Below are 17,397 nucleotides of genomic sequence, written 5' to 3'. Positions count from 1 at the left end.
GGGGCTGCCCACAGCGAACGCCGGACTCCAGAGACCTTCGCGGGCGGCAGCGCCGAGGGCAGCCCGGGCCTTCTGCGAGCGGCGGTGGGCGGAGCCAGAGCCGAGCGAACGGGACCGCCCACTCTCGCCTCGGAAGTTCTCGCGGGGTTTCGGCCGCGGGGCCTATCGGGAGTTGTGGTTTCCGCGCGATGCGCGTGTGGGTGGGGAATTTGGAATGCGGAAGGGCGGAGGCGAGGTGTGGGCGGGGAAACTGAGGCCACGGTGGGGTCGGCGGTCGGCTCGCCTCCCCGGGGCGGCCGGGCACGTCGTCAGGCCCCCCTCCAGGTATGCATCCCGCTGCTGGGCGTCGCCGCCGCCTTACTGCGCAGCAGCCTCGGGTCGCCCGGGTGGCTCCGTGGCTGAGCGTCCGCTCGGGGTGTGATCCCCGCATCGTGGGCTCGAGTCCCGCATCGGGTCCCGCAGGAGCCTGCCTCTCCCCCAGCGTTTCTCAGGAGTAAATAGTCTTTAAAAAAAAAAAAAAAAAAAGAGGCAGCCCGGGTGGCTCAGCGGTTTAGCACCGCCTGCAGCCCAGGGCGTGACCCTGGAGACCTGGAGTCCCACGTCGGGCTCCCTGCGTGGAGCCTGCTTCTCCCTCTGCCTGTGTCTCTGCCTCTCTCTCTCTCTCTCTGTCTCTCGAGAATTAAAAAAAGAAGAAGTCTAAGCAGCGGAGCCCCCCAGGCACCCCCTCCGCAGCCAGTTTCTTATCTGCCGTCTACACCCGTTTCTCCCTGGTCTGTCCGCCCTGGGCCGGCAGCTCCGCTCCTCCTTCCTGCCTCTTCTCCACATCCTGTCCATCCTGTCCGACTGCAAACCCTCCACCTTCAGAACTGCAGGCGCCGACGTGAGCCCCCATCTGTGGCCAGGTGGCCCTCTCCCTCCTCTCCCCCTCCCCCATCTCTCAGCTGAAATGCAGCAACAGCAAAGGAAAACCCGGGCTTTTGAAGGCAATCAACGAGGCCTCCCAGGTTTGCCCCAGGTTTGCCCCATGACAGCCTCTGACCTCCCCTCCCCTCCCCCCCAGGCCTCCTGCAGCCAACGCAGCAGGCAAAGTGCAGCCCCAGGGCCTTTGCACACATTGTACCCTCTGGCGGATACGCCCTTCTTCTGACATTCCTACTGCTGCTCCCTCTCCTTTGACCTCTTGCTGCCACCTCTCTCGCTCTCTGCCTTCCCTGAGTACCTTGATTGTTTTTTTTTTCTTTTTAAAGATTTTATTTATTTATTCTGAGAGACACAGAGAGGCAGAGACACGGGCAGAGGGAGAAGCAGGCTCCACGCAGGGAGCCCGACGTGGGACTCGATCCGGGGTCTCAAGAATCACACCCTGGGCCAAAGGCAGGTGCTCAACCACTGAGCCACCTGGGCGTCCCGAGTCCCCTGTTTGAAACCAAAAACCTCCCATCTACGTCTTCCATCACGCTGTCACCTTCTAACGTCATTGTTTGTTGTGTTCACGGTTTCTATGCTCCGTCTCCCTGGGACGGAGGGGACTTGGCCCGTTTCCTTCACCGTGTCTGGGGACGCATCCCCGAGCAGGAGGTTCCTGCCGGCCTCCACTGGGGCGCGCCGACGGGGCTGGGGCTGCAGGCAGGGGCCGGTGGGCGCAGCGGGCAGGACGGTGCACACACTCGCCGCGCCCAGGAGCAGTGCCAAGCCCCTTGCAAGCACGGCCGTCCCTTTAGGGCTTCAGCTCACCCTCTGAAGCCGGGGCACTCCATTTCCATTGTACAGAAGGGGAAATAAGGCTCGTAGGCATTTTAAAAAACATTTTACTTATTCCTGAGAGACACGGAGAGAGAGAGGCAGAGACACAGGCAGAGGAAGAAGCAGGCTCCCTGCGGGGACCCCAATGCTAGACTCGATCCCGGGACCACAGGGTCACACCCTGGGCCGAAGGCAGACGCCCCACCATGGAGCCACCCAGGTGCCCCTCGGCTTCTGACTCTTGATTTTGGCTGGAGTCATGGTCTCAGGGGCAGGGATTGAGCCCCAAGCCGAGTCGGGCTCCCCACTCAGTGAGGAGTCTGCTTAGGATTCTCCCTCCCTCTCTCTCTGCACCTCCCCCCACTCGGCCATGCAGTCTCTCTCTGAAATAAATAATCTGAAATAAAATCTTAAGAAAGGCAGCCCCGGTGGCTCAGTAGTTTAGCACTGACATGGGCCCAGGGCGTGGTCCTGGAGACCCTGGGTCGAGTCCCACGTTGGGCTTCCTGTGTGGAGCCTGCTTCTCCCTCTGCCTCCCTGTGTGTGTGTGTGTGTGTGTGTGTGTGTGTGTGTGTGTGAGGAATAAATAAATAAAATCTTTAAAGACAAAATACATAATATTTTTTTAAAGAAGAAAAAAAGAGAGTCACTCCAGGAGCACGTGGCTGGCTCAGTTGATGGCACGTGAGTCCCAGCCCCACACTGGGTGTGGAGATTACTTTAAAAGTAAGTTAAAATTAAAACCAAGAGAAAGAATGAAGCGGTTCCTGTCGACCTGAGGAGAAATGTGGAGGAGACAGCGGGGTACGGGTCCGGAATCCAGGGCAAGGTCCAAGTAGAGACAGGCACGTGGGAGTCATTGGAGACTGGAGCCTGGATGAGGTCACCAAACAGCCCCGAACCCTTGCCAAGATTCAGAGGCCGAGAGGAGGGGAGGGCACAGACCCCGAAGCAGCGGCCAATCCTGCTGTGTGAACCGAGGCCCATGACTCGACCTCGTGCCTAAGGGCCTCCTTTCCCCCTGCCTTACAGAACAGGGACAAGCACAGCACCCACTTCACGGGGGACTTGGCTAACGACGGCAGCACCCGGTGCCAGCAGTGTTACAGGAGTGCTCCTTGGGTAGAAGAAAGGGCGCAGGAGGTGCCAGGTGCTCTGGAACAGGGTGAAGAACGTGTCTGGAGGAGGAGGAGGAGGAGGAGGAGGGAGACAGCGATCACCAAAGCCACCAAACAGCGAGTCTGAGCAGACCTGAAGACTCGGCGGGCTTTAGCCAAGCAGACACTGTTGGTTACCCTGAGGAGGGCGGGTCAAGAGGGCGCCTGGCCCGGGTGGGATTTGTGGGAAGAAAGGAGTTGGAGATGTGGCCATGACGCCAAGGGGAGAGGGGGCCAAAGGACAGGGAGGGGGCTAGGAGCAGACTTTAGGATGGGAGAAGCAGCTGGAATGAGGAGCAAATCTGAGCAAGGAGAGTGGGTGGGATTGCTGGGGCCGGGTGGGGGAGGCTGGGCCCAAGAAGGGTTGGCCTGGATGGTTCCCCGAGAGGGTCAGGTATGGTTGCCAAGTAGATACAGCAATGGGGGTGTGGACAGTAGGTAGACCTGCTGTTAGACGGGAAGAGAGGAGACAGGGCTCAGGGGAGCAAGTGGGCCTGAGGACCCCAGAGAGGCTGGCAAGGCCTGAGCACAATTCCAGTGACTCGAGTCCAGTGACTGTGCCCTCAGCAGCAGGACACAGAGACACAGAGTGGCGACCTGCTCCCTCGCACCCCTCACCATGCTGTACCACATGGCAGGGCCCGAGGCCCAGAAATCCCGCCACCGTCCGTACACTCGTGGGTGAGGATGTAAAACAGAGCAGAAGCTATGGAAAGAGTCTGGCCGCTCCTCCAACAGTTAAGCATGACTCACCATTTGACCCAGTGACTCCACTCCTAGGGGCATACCAAGGAGCAATGAAAACATGTGCCCACACAGAAACTTGTACAGCACCACAAGGCAAAAGGTGGAAACCACCAAATATCCATCAATGTAGGAACAGAGAGACACAGTGTGTCCGTCCGCACACGGGAACTTACTTGGTGGCAAACAGGAGTGAAGCACTGACATATGCTGTCCTGGGGAAGGATCCTAAACACACTCACTCAAGGAGCGAACCAGACACAAAAGGCCACGAAGTGTGTGATTCCACATGTGTGAAACACCCAGAACAGGCTCATCCATGGACATGAAGGGGGCTTGTGGTCGTTAGGAGCTTGGAGAGGAGGATGGTGTGATGGCTAATAGGGGAGGCTTCTGGAAAGTTCTGGAATTACTTAGAGGTGATGGTTGTACATTTTATTTTATTTTTATTTAGTTTTTTTAAGATAGACTCCACCCTGGGGAGCCCAATACAGGGTTTGAACTCATGACCCTGAGATCAAGACCTAAACTGAGATCAAGGGTTGGGACACTGAACCGACTGAGCCACCCAGGCGCCTCGATGTTTTAAATATACTACAACAACAACAAAAAAAACCCACTGTACCCTTTAAGATGGATAAATAGCAAATTTTATGTTAGGCAGATTGTTTCTCTCCACTTTGAAAACGCCTATAGCCGGTGGACAGCTCAGCCTCCTCACTGGGGACACACGGGCCGCCACCCGGAAGCCTTCCTGGAGCCCTGAGACTTCCCCTGCACTCCGCTGCCCCTGCAAAACGCAGTCTCACCGGCCAAAGCGCAGACCCCTGCCACAGCCTGGGGCTCAGCAGCTCGGGCCTCAGGACTGGGCGGGGGCCCACAAGGGCGCGGCCCGGGCTGTTTTTCTGGCCCCCCTGAAACCACCACGTCGGGGCCAGCTTTGCACAGAGGTCACGACTGCAGCAACCTTGGAAACCGCAGCGTTCCCCAGCCGGGCAGGCTCCCCCGCCAAGCGCAGGGCCGGGGGGGGGGGGGGGGGGGGGGGGGGGCGGGGGGGGCGGGGGGGGGATGGGGGCCATGGGGCCTCCAGGCAGAAGAGGCGGCCGGCCGAGACCGTGGGGGCCCTGTCCGAGGGGTGACGCTGAGAACTTGGCCTCGGGCTGGAGGGAGGAGGCCCCGTGAGGACGGTTGTGCAACCCGGAGTGGAGCAAGCCGGCCCGGGGGTGCCCTCTCCGCCCCGCTGCCTCTACCGCGTGTGCACTCGCACGGGCCTGCTCCACGGGCGGGGGGGCCCTAACGCTCCCCCAAGCGAGCCGAGCGCGGGGCGTCCTGCCCCCGGGGCCCTGCAGCCTCGCTCCCGGGACGGGCGGACGCGGGCAGGACGCGGGTCCCAGCGCCGGGAGCTCGCGGCAGCCTCCGGACCGGAGGTCGAAGTGCGGGCCCGGCAGGGCGGGGCGGCTGGGCCCGCGGCGGAATCCTGGCTCGGTCCCCGGGGCGGGCGGGGCTCTCTCCCGCACCGAAGGCCGGAGCCCGCGGCGAACAAGTCGGGAGCGCGCAGGCCGAGCCCCCCTCGCCGGCGCACGCGACGCCACCCGGGCCGCGCAGCTCCCTCGGGCCCTGCACGGCGCGCACCTGCGCGTCCTCGCGGCCGCCGGGCCCGCTAACCGTCCGCCGCTGCGGGGCCCCGGCTCACGCCCCAGGGCCGACCTGGGCCCCGGCCGTCGCTGCGCCCGCGGGCCACGCTGCAGCCGCGAGTGAGCGGGCCCGGACCCCCTTTGATTTTATGCACTTTTAGAAGAAAACCCTCCAGTGCTCAGAGCTGGGGCGACTTCCCTGCGAGTTCGAGGCCCCGCCGCGGGTTTGCAGCGGGACCTCGGGCCGCCGGTGGCGCTGCGGGCAACGACCCGGGCAACCGCCCCCCCCCCCGCCCCAACGCGCGGCCCGCGACCTCCCGCAGCCCGCCCGCCGCCGAGCATGCGCAGTCGCCCACAGCCGTGGCACCGCCCCCGGGCCCAGCCCCGCCCCCGCCCAACCCTCATGCCGGCCTCCCATTGGCCGGCGTCACCACGCGTCCGCCCCTCCGCGCGTCGGACCAATGAGGGCGCCGGTGGGCGTGGCCTAGGGCGGGGAGGCGAGGCCCGCCGGCGCGCGTCCATTGGTCGGCTCAGCGAGGGGAGGAGCCGCTGCCTCCGGCGCCCCCGCCGCCGCGATGAGCCTCCGCCGCCTGTGCCGCCTGCTGAAGCCGGCGCTGCTGTGCGGGACCCTGGCCGCGCCCGGCCTGGCCAGCACCATGGTGAGCGCGGCGCCGCGGCGGGCCAGCGGCCGTTGGGCGGGCCGCGGGGCCGCGGGGGTCGGGCGGGGGCCCCGTTGGGCGCCTGCGGGCCGCGCGGGGTCGTGGCGCGGTGGCCGCGGGGGGCGGGCGGCCGGGCGCGGCGAGGGGTGGGGGCACCCGGCGGGCGGCGCTCCCGCCCCTCCCCCCTGCGCGCCCCGGGCCCGCGCGGAGGCGTCACAGACGGGCGCCCTGGCTACCGGCCCTCCGTCCCCTCCCGCCGCGCGGCCCGCGGTGGGCACAGGCGCGGCCGGACGCGGGCGGGCATGGGCCGCGCGGCCGCCGGGTCCTCGGGCCGCCGCGGGCAGCGGCGCCGGTTGCCGGGCAGGCGGCGGCGCCGAGTTCCCCGGCGGCGGAAGGCTGGGGCCTGCGGGCGCAAGAGGGCGCGCCCCCGGCGGGCGGAGCCGGGTCTCGAGACCCCGAGGGAGGCGGAGCCCGCGACCTGGCAGGGCTGCGGCGCGGAGTGCCCGGACCCGGTGCGCCCCCCGCCCCGCGGGGCCGCGGCTCCTCTGGGCCTCGGGGTCTCGGGTCCGACGTGCGCTGCGGGGCAAGGGGCGTGCGCGCTCGAGGAGGAGCGGCCGTCACTGTGTTGACGCCCCGGGGACTCGGTTTTCCCGGCCCGGCCCCGCCTGGGAGCCCTTCCTCCTCCGGGTGAGGGGGGGCGGGGGCCGGGCCGGGCGAGGGGCCAGGTGGCAGCCGCGGGCTCCTTGCCTTGCAGTGCGCGGCGCGGGACGACTGGCGCTGTGCTCAGTCTATGCACGAGTTCTCGGCCAAGGACATCGATGGACGCGTGGTGAACCTGGACAAGTACCGGTGGGTGCCTCTGCCCGGGGGGCCAGGCAGGGCAGCGGGGGCCCCGACCTGGCCTGACTGCCCCCCTCACCTCCAGGGGCTTCGTGTGCATCGTCACCAACGTGGCCTCGCAATGAGGCAAGACGGACGTAAACTATACTCAGCTTGTCGACCTGCACGCCCGATATGCTGAGTCCGGTTTACGCATCCTGGCCTTCCCCTGCAACCAGTTCGGGAGGCAGGTGCGTGGCTGTGCGCGGGCGGGGGGCCGGGGCGGGGGGGGGGGGGGGGGGACCGGCTTCTCGCTCACCCCGCACCCGCCGGCCACAGGAGCCAGGGAGCAATGCGGAGATCAAAGAGTTCGCCGCTGGCTATAACGTCAAGTTCGATATGTACAGCAAGATCTGCGTGAACGGAGACGACGCTCACCCGCTGTGGAAGTGGATGAAAATCCAGCCCAAGGGGAGGGGCATCCTGGGAAAGTGAGTGGGAGGCGAGGCGAGGGGAGGGGGGTGCAGGCGGTTGGGGGGACTCGTCTGACTTCACGTGTCTTTTGTAGTGCCATCAAGTGGAACTTCACCAAGGTAAGAGCTGGGACAGGCCAGCACTGCATCCAGGGCCTGCCCCTGCCCCTGCCCCTGGGCCCTGCCCCAAGGTGCTCCAGCCCTGGCCCAGCGGGGTGGGGGGGGCTGCTTGCCCCCAGCCCCTGTGGCAGGATCCCCCCAGCCTCCCGTGGTTTCTCCCCCACCCCAACCTCCCCCCTGCCCCCGTGGCTTCCCTCCCACCCTCCCGTGGCTTATCCCCCTCTCGCGGCTTCCCCCCTCCGCCACCCCTGTGGCTTCCCCCCCACACCCTCCCGTGGCTTCCCCATTTTGACACGGTCCCTCTTTGGGCAGTTCCTCATTGACAAGAACGGCTGTGTGGTGAAGCGGTATGGTCCCATGGAAGAGCCCCTGGTAGGTGCCCTTCCTGCAAGCCCGCTGGGGGTGGGGGCTGAGGGAAGAGGCCACCCCTGACCCCCCTTTCCCCCCCAGGTAATAGAGAAGGACTTGCCCTGCTACCTCTAGCTCCACAAGTATGCGCCTCCCCACGGCCCCTGCCCCTCGGAGCCTTCCACCCGGCACCCATGACGGTCTGTCTAAAAACCAGCCTGCTGGTGGGGCAGACCCGAGAACCCGGCGTGCACCCCCTGCCGGAGGAAGGTTCCTTTGCCCGGCTCGAGGCTTGGCGCCCCCCCCCACCCCTGGTTATCTTGTGGGAATAAAACATACAAATTGGCCTTGTGCTGCTGCCTCCCTGGGGCGGGGCGGGGGCAGGGCGGGGGCAGGGCAGGGGCAGGTGCTGTGGGCCCAGACTCTCCTGCGCGCCCTGGGGCCCCGATGCTAATCTTAGCAGCCCCACCCCTTGAGCCTGCAGAGCTGACCTGGGGGAGGTAATAGGAATTACTGGCTGTTCCTCCTGGCCCAGGGTGTTAAGCTGCCCAGAGACCGCTGTCCAGAGCCCAGAGGGGAGGTCAGGGGGCCTGGGCCTGGTGGCTCTGTCCCTGGGGGAGCCAGGCACCTGGGGCTGAGCAGCAGGCCAGGCTGGTCTGGGCACAGAGCCACGCTGGGCAGGGCTACTCCGAAGACTGGCCTCATTGTTGAACACTGAGCGCTGGCACCCAGGCCTGCCCCTGCCTCATCTGGCAGAGGGAGGGGAGTGTTACTTACAGCCCCCCCACCCCCTGCCCCAGGAGGATCCTTTGGATGGACACGTGTCCACCCTTGGGCGGGGGGCCCAAGCCTTCCTGCCTGCAGCTCCAGAGCCCTCCTGGTTAGGGGGTGGGGGACAGCATGGCTAGAGGGTGGCTGAGCCTGCCCCTCCCAACCAAACGCCAATTTCTAGTATCGGCAGTAAAGGTCAGTAGCTGAGAGGACTGGAACAAGCAGGTTAAGAACAAGCCCAGCCACCCTAAGCTGCTCTCTTGGGGTCTCCTGGCTCCTCACTTGTCCACATTCTAGCTGGTGACAGGCCAGACCCAGGTATGCTTCCCGTGGCTTCCAGGAAGGGCCCGGCTCTTGGGCCCTCCTGCTCCCAGGCTACCCCAGCTGCCCGCACCAAAGCTCTCTGACGCAGCCTTGGAAAAAACCAAAGTGGAGGCCACAGCTCTGCCCAGCAGAGAGGGACGGACTGGTCTCAGAGCACCCCCATGAGGCCTGGCACAGCTCAGAGACCGCTGGCCTACTGCACTGGTGGCAGGACAGTAGACAGTGGCCCCTCGGGGCAGGGACTGTCTCCTCCAGCCTGGCCCTGTTCTCACCTGGGTCAGCGAGAGGAGTGGGCTGGTCCCACCCACCCTCGGTGCCCTCTACAGGCGACAGCCACCTCGACCTCCCCTGCGTGAGGTCACTGTGGGCATCTGCTAAATGCTCCTGGAGGACACATGCAGGGCCCCCTCCCCGTCCTCACGGTCTCTGCAGGCTGGAGAAGCAGACAACCTGGGAAGTAGTGAAAAGGCACATATATTTAAAAAAGATTTCTTTACATATGTACACTTGAATTCATTATAAATACACATAGAAACCAAGGGGCCCGTCCACACCGCCAGCTCCACGTCAGATTCTGGGGCCTGGGAGAGGTGGCCGGGCAATAATTTAGGGAGCAAAGAGTGGGGAAGAATTGCATATATTAATGGGGGGAGGGTCTGTCCCATGGAGCCCCCCAGAGAAGGCAGGGCCCTGAGCACCTGGGGTTTCCTGAGTTTCCAGCTCTTGGGGCCACCCAGTTTTGTGGATTTCAGGGGTTCGGGTGGGACCAGGCCCCGTAAGGGTGGGTGGGGTGAGGTGGGGTGGGGAGCCCCTGCCTAGGCCTGGGGGGGAGGAGAAGTCAGGCACAGGGAGGTTGAGGCCCCCCACCCTCAGGCCCTGCCCGAGCCTAGACCCCGAGTCTAGACCCCGAGTCATCCTGAGTGGGACCTGCACTGCCCCGGAGGGCCCGGAGGGCGGGAAGGCACTGCAGTGGAGGCCTCCGGAGCTGCAGGAGGGCACCGCAGCCCCTCCCCGTGGTCAGCTCGGGCGCCAGGGCCCTGCGCACCACCCACGTGGGGAGGGGACAAGACCGAGTCCCCGCGGACGCGGTGCTATTGCAGAAACCGAGCTTCCTCTCGGACGCCGGCTGTGGGTCGCGCCCGGCCTAGGAGTTGGGGAAGGGGGGGCCGAACTGGATGACGCTCTGCCGCTCGGGGCCCCCGCCCCCGCCGGGCACCCCCACCGCCCCTGCGCCCGGCCCGGGGGGCCCGGGGGGCGGCCCCGCGTTGAGGGAGCGCAGCATGTCCTCCAACACCTCCTTGAAGTTGATGTCGCGGCCCTGGTGCGCCAGGGCGGCGGGGTCGGCGGCGGCGTCGGGGGCGCCCAGCGGCGGGCCGCGGGGGGCGGGCGCGGGGTCCGGGGGCGGGAAGGCGAAGGGCGGCGGGAAGGCCTGCGCGGGCGGGCTGTAGGTGAGGTCCAGGACTTCCCCGGGGCCGCAGGGCAGCGCGAGCGGGCGCAGGGCGGGCGGCGGCGCGGGGAAGCCTCGGCCGCGGGCGTTCTTGCGCTTCACGTCGGCGTCCATGAGCTGCAGCTCCTGCAGCACCCGGCGCACGCAGGCCTCGGGGATCTTGATGCCTGGGGGCGGCCGGCGGGTCAGGGCCTCCGCGGGCGCCCGCGCCCCCCCCCCCCGCGGCGTGCCCCCCCGCTCACCGACTTGCTTCTTCTTGTCCTTGGTCTTGAGGCGCACGATCTGCAGGTAGCTGCTGCTGGTGACGTCGGCCATGACGGCGGCGATGCGGCCCCACACGCGCAGCAGGGCCCCGCACAGCATGTAGTGGTGCCGCAGCCGCAGGCCCTGTGTGCAGTCCTTGCCCTCCTGCACCAGCCGGCAGTGGCGGTTCCTGCGGAGGCCAGGCGGGGCTCACACCGGTAACGGCCCCCACCACCCCTCCCGGGGAAGGGGGGTCCCGGACGGCCCAGGTGCTGACATGGACACGCCCCCTCCAGCCCGCCAGTACGGGCCAGTGGAGAGGAGGGGCCGGGCGGTCCCCCCCCACCATCCCACCCCGCCCCCGCCCTCACCATGCCGTGTGGCTGCAGTGCGTCAGCGAGAAGGTGTAGCTGTTTTCCCAATGCTCCCTGGCCTCCTCCGCTGTCACCTGGGGACACGCAGCTATGTGAGCCACCTGGACGACGGGCAGACCGTCCACGCTTCCCCGTGCAGAGCAGCCCAGGCCTGCTCCTCCTGCTCCTGGGAGCCGGGGGAGCACCCACCGAGGCCCCACCCCAGGACACTGGAGGAATAGGTGCACCCCGGCCCCGGGCCCCACCCATACCCGGCGGAACTTCCGGCGCAGGCTGTCGAACGTCTCCAGCTGGCTCTGCCGACCCACGTTAGGCTTATACACGGTGAAGTGCTTGCCGTGGTTCTGCTCGGCCAGGAGGCAGCTCAGCTTGTTGCCCCGAACCTGGGCAGGGGTGCGCATGAGGCCGGGAGGTACGGGCTGCCGCCCCTTGCCCGCCATGCTCCCTGTGGCTGGGGTCTTGCCCCTGGGGACCTGTCGGGGCCTCGCGGCCACCCACCTTGTAGGAGAGATAGAAGCCATCGTCGGTGCCCGTCAGCTCCAGCGACCTGGCGTAAGCCTCGTCCCACTTCAGGCCGCGGTCCACACTGATCTGCGAGAGCATGGGCGCTTAGAGCAGGGCCAGGGGCCCCGGGGGTGGGGCCAGGCCTGCCATGCTGGGCGGGCCAGTGTCTGCTCACCTTGTAGAAGACCACTTGCCCGTCCTGCGGGTGCCCGGGAGCCAGGAAAACCTGCTGGCTCTCCTCATAGATCTCGTCAATGCCTGGAGCCAGGTCTGTGGGGAGGACAAGCAGGGGTGAGACCCTCCTGCCCGGGGATCCCCCAGGGCAGGTCCTGGCTCCATGGGTCTCAGCATGCCCTGAGGCCGTGTGTGGCTCAGCAGGCTCCGGGCTCTGGGCTGTAGGGGGCCCCAAGTGCTCAAGTCCACCCAGAGATGCCCACCAGGGAGCACAGTGGCGGCTTTCCCCAGCATTGGCCTGGCCCCGACCCTACCCAGCAGCCTGGATAGGAAGCGGCCCCTCCCAGGGTGGCCTGGGGTCGCCCCCGCCCAGCACCTGCTGGACACTCACAGTAGGTGTGACTACAGACAACAGTGGCCCCTCTCTGCGCGGCTGTTGTGGGATGGTGGTTACGTAAGAGTCAGCAGACCACACTGCCACTGAGTTATGAATAAAGCTTTACTGGCACAAGAGCGTTCCTTTTCCTATAGTCTGTGCTTTCACTACCAGGGCCAAGTTGAACACTCAGAGACTGGCCCCCAAAGCTGAAAATACTGATTCTGGCCCTTTCTGGTGGGTTTGTAGCCTCATGGCCCCTGCTGTTCTGGTGGGGGCCTGGCTTGTGGGCCACAGGCCGTCAGGTTCCTTCGGGACAATGACAGCCAGCGTGGCAGGCTCAGCACCAGCAGGCCAAGCATGCCAGTACATGCAGTGCATCTAAATGAACTTTCCAGGCCTTGGGGGACACCCGAGAACGGGGCCATGTGGTACCCCCAGCACAGGACAGCACTCTGCTGCAGCAGCACCCCCTCTCCTGAGGTCTCCATGATGCCCCCGATCCTGTACCTTGGGCCCTGCCAGTGGCTTCTGGGGGTGGGGACTGCCCAGGCCCGGCCTCGCTCTCCCCATCTGCTGGGAGGGTGGCACTGGGGCAGGCACCGTACCGTGGGGGCCGTTCCTGCTCTGGAAATCCCTTTGTCACCGACAGGACCCTGCCTGGGGACCCTGAGCTGAGCCCCCCGGGGAAGCTGCCCTCACCCAGGATGCCCATGTCGTATTTGCCCTCCTTCTTGTCCATCTCGATGAGGTGATCGAAGGTGTCAGAGAAGTACTGGAACAGGGCGTTCTGCTTGTGCACTTCTAGCCCCAGGATGCGGTTCAGGAACTTGGTGATGGAGCAGTCTGGTGGGCGAGGGGGCGGCACTCAGGCTGTGTCAGGGGCCGCCACGGTGCTCCGGGGGCCTCCCCACCACAGGGCTGCGCCCAGCACTCACCCTTCTCCACATCCAGACAGCCCGTCCTGGACTCGCGTCCACCGATGCCAACTGACAGCAGGCCCTGCTTCATGTCTGTGGAAGGCAGGGCCTCGCATGTCTGCTCCCTGCCGGCCCCTCCCCAGCCCGCCCCCTGGTAAGTGTGCGTGGCAGGAGTGTCTGCACACAAATCCAGTGCACCCTTCCCAGGGCCCCGAACAGCTCAGGGCCTGTCCCTCACCCCTGCTCACCTCGGAAGAAGGCGGCATCTCCACCAGGGTAGCCCTGGGGTAGCGGCACCTTGTTCTCGGTCTGGTTCAGGATGGTGGTGAGGATGCAGCCAAGGGCCCGGGCGCCGTACTGAGTGGACAGACGAGGGAGATCAGGGGGGCCTGGGCCCAGGCCACCCCCCTCTCCTGCCCCCGCCCCTCTCCAGGTACCTTGTTCTCAAAGTTGTACTTGCTCAGGTCACGGGACTCAGTGGCACGCCGGTCCCCGTGGGTCAGAGCCCCCTGCCCGGGACGGGGAAGGCCATCATGAGCTGCCCACGCCCCTCCCAGTGTCCCGCTGCAGCCCCGCCCGCCCACTCACCAGGCTCTCCAGCCGCTTGGCAACGATGGAGGCAAACCTGCGCTCCCCCGCCAGCTCCGAGATGAGGAAGACATACTCCGGCGCAGAGACCTGGTTGGACCTGTGGGTCCGGCCTGGAAGCAGAGCAGGGCTCTCAGGGACCACCGGTGGCAGCGGGCGGGGTGGCCTGGGGTAGGGCGTCCTAGGATGGGGCTCACCGAACTGCTGGATGGCACGGTCAGCGCTCCAGGGCAGCTCGAGTGTCATGTGGACCCGGCGCCGCTGGTTCTGGACGCGGCGGTCAGCTTGGAGGGAGATGCCAGAGCTGGAGGCCTCGGAGATGATGGCTACGAGCTACGGGGATGAGGACGGGACAGTCGGCAGCCTGCCCGCTCCTCTGTGCCCTGCCCGCCTCGCTGGGTCACCAGGGCTCGTTTAGGGCAACCCATACGGAAGGCTGACACGTGTGTCCGTGGGGGAGCCCACGTGGGTGGTGAGTGGAGTCCCGGCCGCTCCGGCTGCCCCCGGCCCACCCTGGGTGGAGTGGAGCGGCCAGCCCTGCCCACACCCTCATCCCACGCTGGGTTTCAAGGGAAGGCCTCAGAGAAGCCACTGAGCAATGACAGCACCAGTGCCAGTGACTGAAGGTGGGACGGCCAGGGACACTGCAGGGGCCCCGCTCAGGCACACGTGCACACATGCCCTTACACTCACGCATACCCGCAGGCACGTACACACGCCCGTGCATGATGCACACACACCCAGGAGGGGCTGCAAGGGTCTGTGATCCTGGGGTCAGCCCCTCAGGAACCCTGCACCTCCCTGGTCCCACGGGGTCTTCACAGGCTCCCCCCAACACTGGCAGGAGCACCTGTTCACAGGTTCCCGGCCCCCCAGCCCCACCTCCACGGCCCCCACCTTCTCCCCACTCATGAAGCGCTCCTTCTCCCTGAGGTTCACGTGGTCAATGGAGAGCCCTTGCTCCGCCCGAGACTCGAAGGCCACTGTCCCGTCGGGCCTGGACACCACACGGCCCTTCCTGCCAGTCATCTGGGTGGGGGGAGGGGAACGACAGTCAGCTGCTGAGGCCACACGGGGGCTGGTCGTGCAGGCCTGACTCCCTGCCTGCGCACCTGTGCCCCCAGGCTCCTGAGTGTGTGTGCAGGGAAGGGGCGGGCTGCGGAGCCTGAGCCAGGACACGGCCTCTGCCCAGGGACCCCAGCTGCCCGCAGCCCGACAGCAAGACTTTCACTCCATCCTAAGTCTGTTATTGTAAAACGGCTGCCTGGGGCAGAACAGACCTGGCTGGCCACCACAGGACACCCCAGGAAGGGGTACAGTCGTGTAGGTGGGAGGCAGGGAGGGGACACGAGGGGACACATCCCAGGAAGGGGTACAGTCGTGTAGGTGGGAGGCAGGCTGGGGCACATGAGGGTGTGTGGGGACGGTGGGTGCAGAGCTGGGCCGGGGAGCAGGGGACCAGGTGTCAGTGGTCAAAGGAGGAGAGTCCCCGGCAGCCACCTGGGCCTGGTGGGCTGGGCAATGGAGGCTGGACCTTGGGGCTTCCGGGCCTGAACCCCGCCTCACCGTGCTGGGTGGGGACTTGGGGTGGGCACCAGGGGGCCTCAGAGCCTGACCCAGGTGGGGGCCCCAAGGAGCTCACCTCAGCTACCCGCTCAGGGCCCCCAAGCTGGTCGATGAGCTCATCCAGAGTGTTGACGGGCAGCTCCCGGCCCAGCATCCGCACCTTGGCCAGCAGGTCCTGCTTTAACCGCTCCACACGCTCCAGGATGCCAGGGCCATGTGGGTCCCGCTGCAGGGGGCACAGGGGCCCTGCAGGGCCAGAGGGTCAGGGGTAGCACGCACAGCAGTGGACGGCTGGCGCACGGGAGGGTGTCCCTCAGCCCGGACTGCTGGCGTGAACCCGCTGCCTCTGGGGACGGCCCTGCCAGCTCCCCGAGCCCGTCTCCCCCCGTCTGCAAAGTGCCAAATGCCGGGCTGCGGGCCTCACCGCGGTCATCGGCCGGCAGCCCCACGGCGTCCAAGATGAGCACGTCGTCGTCCAGCACGGACTCGGGGGAGGAGTGGAAGTCACTGTCCAGGCCGGCATCTGACTCTGTGCTGCTGTCGTCACTGATGCGGATCACGCCCGCCGCCTCGCACGCCAGCCTGGGTGCCTTGGCCCCGCGGCCCCGTGGCCGCCCTGCACACAAACAGCCAGGCTCACGGAGGCCCGGCCTGCTCCTCCCTCCTGGAGGGCCCAGCTCCCGGCGACACCCCACACGGGGAGGGGGGCAGCCGGGGCCAGGCACACGTGCTACAACACTAGGGGCCCGAGCCTCCAGTCCTGTCCGGCTTTGGGCTGCTCTCCTGGGGCCTGCCGTTGGCCCGGGCATGGTGTAAAGGGGCAGTTTTAACATCCCCATCTAATTTCCTGACGCTACGTTGTATCCTGGGGTGGTGCCCGGGAGGCCACCCTGACCTCACAAGGCAGGCTGGGCTGGTGGGCAGAGGATGTGTCCAGGTCCCAAGAAGATGGTGGTCCAGGCACCTTACGTGCACTCCCATAGTCCAGGATGCCCCAGAGGCCCCGCTGTGGGAGGGGAGGGGGGACTATGTCTCCCAGGTCTGGCTGTGTGAGCTCAGGGGAGTTGCTTGCCCTGAGCCTCACTTCCCATGGTGAGCTGATGCTCAGCGTCCACCGGAAGGAGGGTAACCACCTCGTCCAGGGATGCTCTTCGTGAGCCCCATCACGGCCCCAGGTACCAGAATCTGAACCCTGCACCCTCACCCCCGCCATCTGAGAGTGATGCTGGAGGCACAGGGGCATTGCTGCCTGAGGGCGAGCTAAGTGCACCATCCTGTTTTTTGCTAACTTGGCAGCTGAGGGGAGGTTTGGGGCCCTGCTGGCATCCGGGACTCCCTGGTGGGCAGTGCCTGGGGGCTGCTAGCCGCCCGGGGCTCTCTCCTGGGATGCTGTGCCGGGTGGCCTCTGCACCATCACCCCTGCACAGGGGGTGGGTGGGTGTCAGCAGGCAGGTCGGCTGAGGGCCAGAACCCCCCGCAGGCTGTGCAGCAAGCAGCAGAGAGGGGCGGATGCCCCGGGCCGGAGCCGGGCCGACAGGGAAACCTGGAAGGGCCACCAGCCAGGCTGTGTGGGGTCGGGGGTCAGAGGCTGCCGGCCGTGGCGGGGCCGTGGCGGGGGCACTTACGTTTTCTCTTACTGCCTGCTCCTCTCTCTCGCTTTCTTTTGGTTGAAGGAAAGTGCTTCTGAATTAGCGACAGAAAGACGCCCCTGAAAACAAGAGGCAGAATTTACTCCCGCTACAAAGAGGGTCATGCTGCCCAGCTGGAGGCCCGGGGTTCAGGGAGGGCGGGCGGCGGTGGGGAGGCAGTGGTGGGGGGTGCGGGGAGTGGGCACCTGGGAGCCTCGTCCTGAAACCCGGGTCCTTCTGCCAGCACCCTCTGAGCCCTGGGGTCACCCGTGGCTAGTCTTTCTGGTTTTAAAACTGGAGACTCTGGGGGCTGGGCTGGTGTCTGAGCAGAGGCACCCCTGGGCTCCCATGGCTGGGGTCACCAGGCACCGGCTGTCACACGGGGGGACGTGGGGGGATTGTCCCAGGACTGACTGTACCACCTGCCCTGTGGACGGCGGGCATCACTCACTCAGCAGCAGAGACAAAGCAGTCAAGCTGCCCATCCTTCTCGTCCAGCACCTCCCGGGTCCGAGCCTCACCCGTGGACTGCAGCCCGATGACCACACACTTGGGGGGGGTGGGGATGGAGTGGGGGTGAGCTGGGCTCTGGGACCCCCAGGCTCCAAGCCCAGCCCCAGAGTTGGCCTCAGTTTCTCTCTTTGCACCCTTTCTGTCCTGCTGGCTGCCAGGCCCCCCATACCCAGACCCACCCTAGAACTCCACACGGCAGCAGACAGCTGGCCTCAGCCCTCCTGGACCCTCTTCCTATTTTCTGCCCTGGCTCCTGCCCAGCTCCTCCTGTC

At 66.1% G+C, this 17,397-nt stretch overlaps 2 protein-coding genes across 7 annotated transcripts in view; one reads left to right on the top strand and one right to left on the bottom strand.

Moving 5' to 3' along the window:
• The first annotated feature begins 5,790 nt into the window (after positions 1-5,790).
• On the top strand, positions 5,791-8,044 carry GPX4 (glutathione peroxidase 4). The gene is made up of 7 exons (XM_072722040.1): positions 5,791-5,937; positions 6,692-6,786; positions 6,863-7,007; positions 7,096-7,247; positions 7,325-7,349; positions 7,662-7,721; positions 7,800-8,044. Exons 1-7 carry the CDS (start codon positions 5,854-5,856, stop codon positions 7,830-7,832), a joined length of 594 nt encoding a protein of 197 aa, XP_072578141.1. The 5' UTR covers positions 5,791-5,853; the 3' UTR covers positions 7,833-8,044.
• Positions 8,045-9,577: 1,533 nt separating this feature from the next.
• The window catches only part of SBNO2 (strawberry notch homolog 2), a 45,554-nt gene continuing 37,734 nt past the window's right edge, over positions 9,578-17,397 (bottom strand). For all 6 annotated transcript variants that reach the window (XM_072722036.1, XM_072722032.1, XM_072722035.1 and 3 more), the window contains 17 exons: positions 17,064-17,161; positions 16,610-16,692; positions 15,409-15,600; positions 15,061-15,230; positions 14,316-14,447; positions 13,616-13,751; positions 13,419-13,531; positions 13,268-13,339; positions 13,079-13,187; positions 12,849-12,923; positions 12,613-12,756; positions 11,536-11,630; positions 11,355-11,447; positions 11,108-11,239; positions 10,854-10,930; positions 10,482-10,672; positions 9,578-10,406 (listed from right to left, as the gene is read on the bottom strand). In XM_072722036.1, the coding sequence (XP_072578137.1) occupies positions 9,937-10,406; positions 10,482-10,672; positions 10,854-10,930; positions 11,108-11,239; positions 11,355-11,447; positions 11,536-11,630; positions 12,613-12,756; positions 12,849-12,923; positions 13,079-13,187; positions 13,268-13,339; positions 13,419-13,531; positions 13,616-13,751; positions 14,316-14,447; positions 15,061-15,230; positions 15,409-15,600; positions 16,610-16,692; positions 17,064-17,161 (2,382 nt within the window). In that variant the 3' untranslated portion in view covers positions 9,578-9,936. The remainder of the gene's footprint in view (positions 10,407-10,481; positions 10,673-10,853; positions 10,931-11,107; positions 11,240-11,354; positions 11,448-11,535; positions 11,631-12,612; positions 12,757-12,848; positions 12,924-13,078; positions 13,188-13,267; positions 13,340-13,418; positions 13,532-13,615; positions 13,752-14,315; positions 14,448-15,060; positions 15,231-15,408; positions 15,601-16,609; positions 16,693-17,063; positions 17,162-17,397) is intronic.

This window comes from Vulpes vulpes, chromosome 9, assembly GCF_048418805.1.
Source record: "Vulpes vulpes isolate BD-2025 chromosome 9, VulVul3, whole genome shotgun sequence".
NCBI classification, from domain to species: domain Eukaryota; kingdom Metazoa; phylum Chordata; class Mammalia; order Carnivora; family Canidae; genus Vulpes; species Vulpes vulpes.
This window is presented reverse-complemented; position numbering and strand designations above follow the sequence as displayed.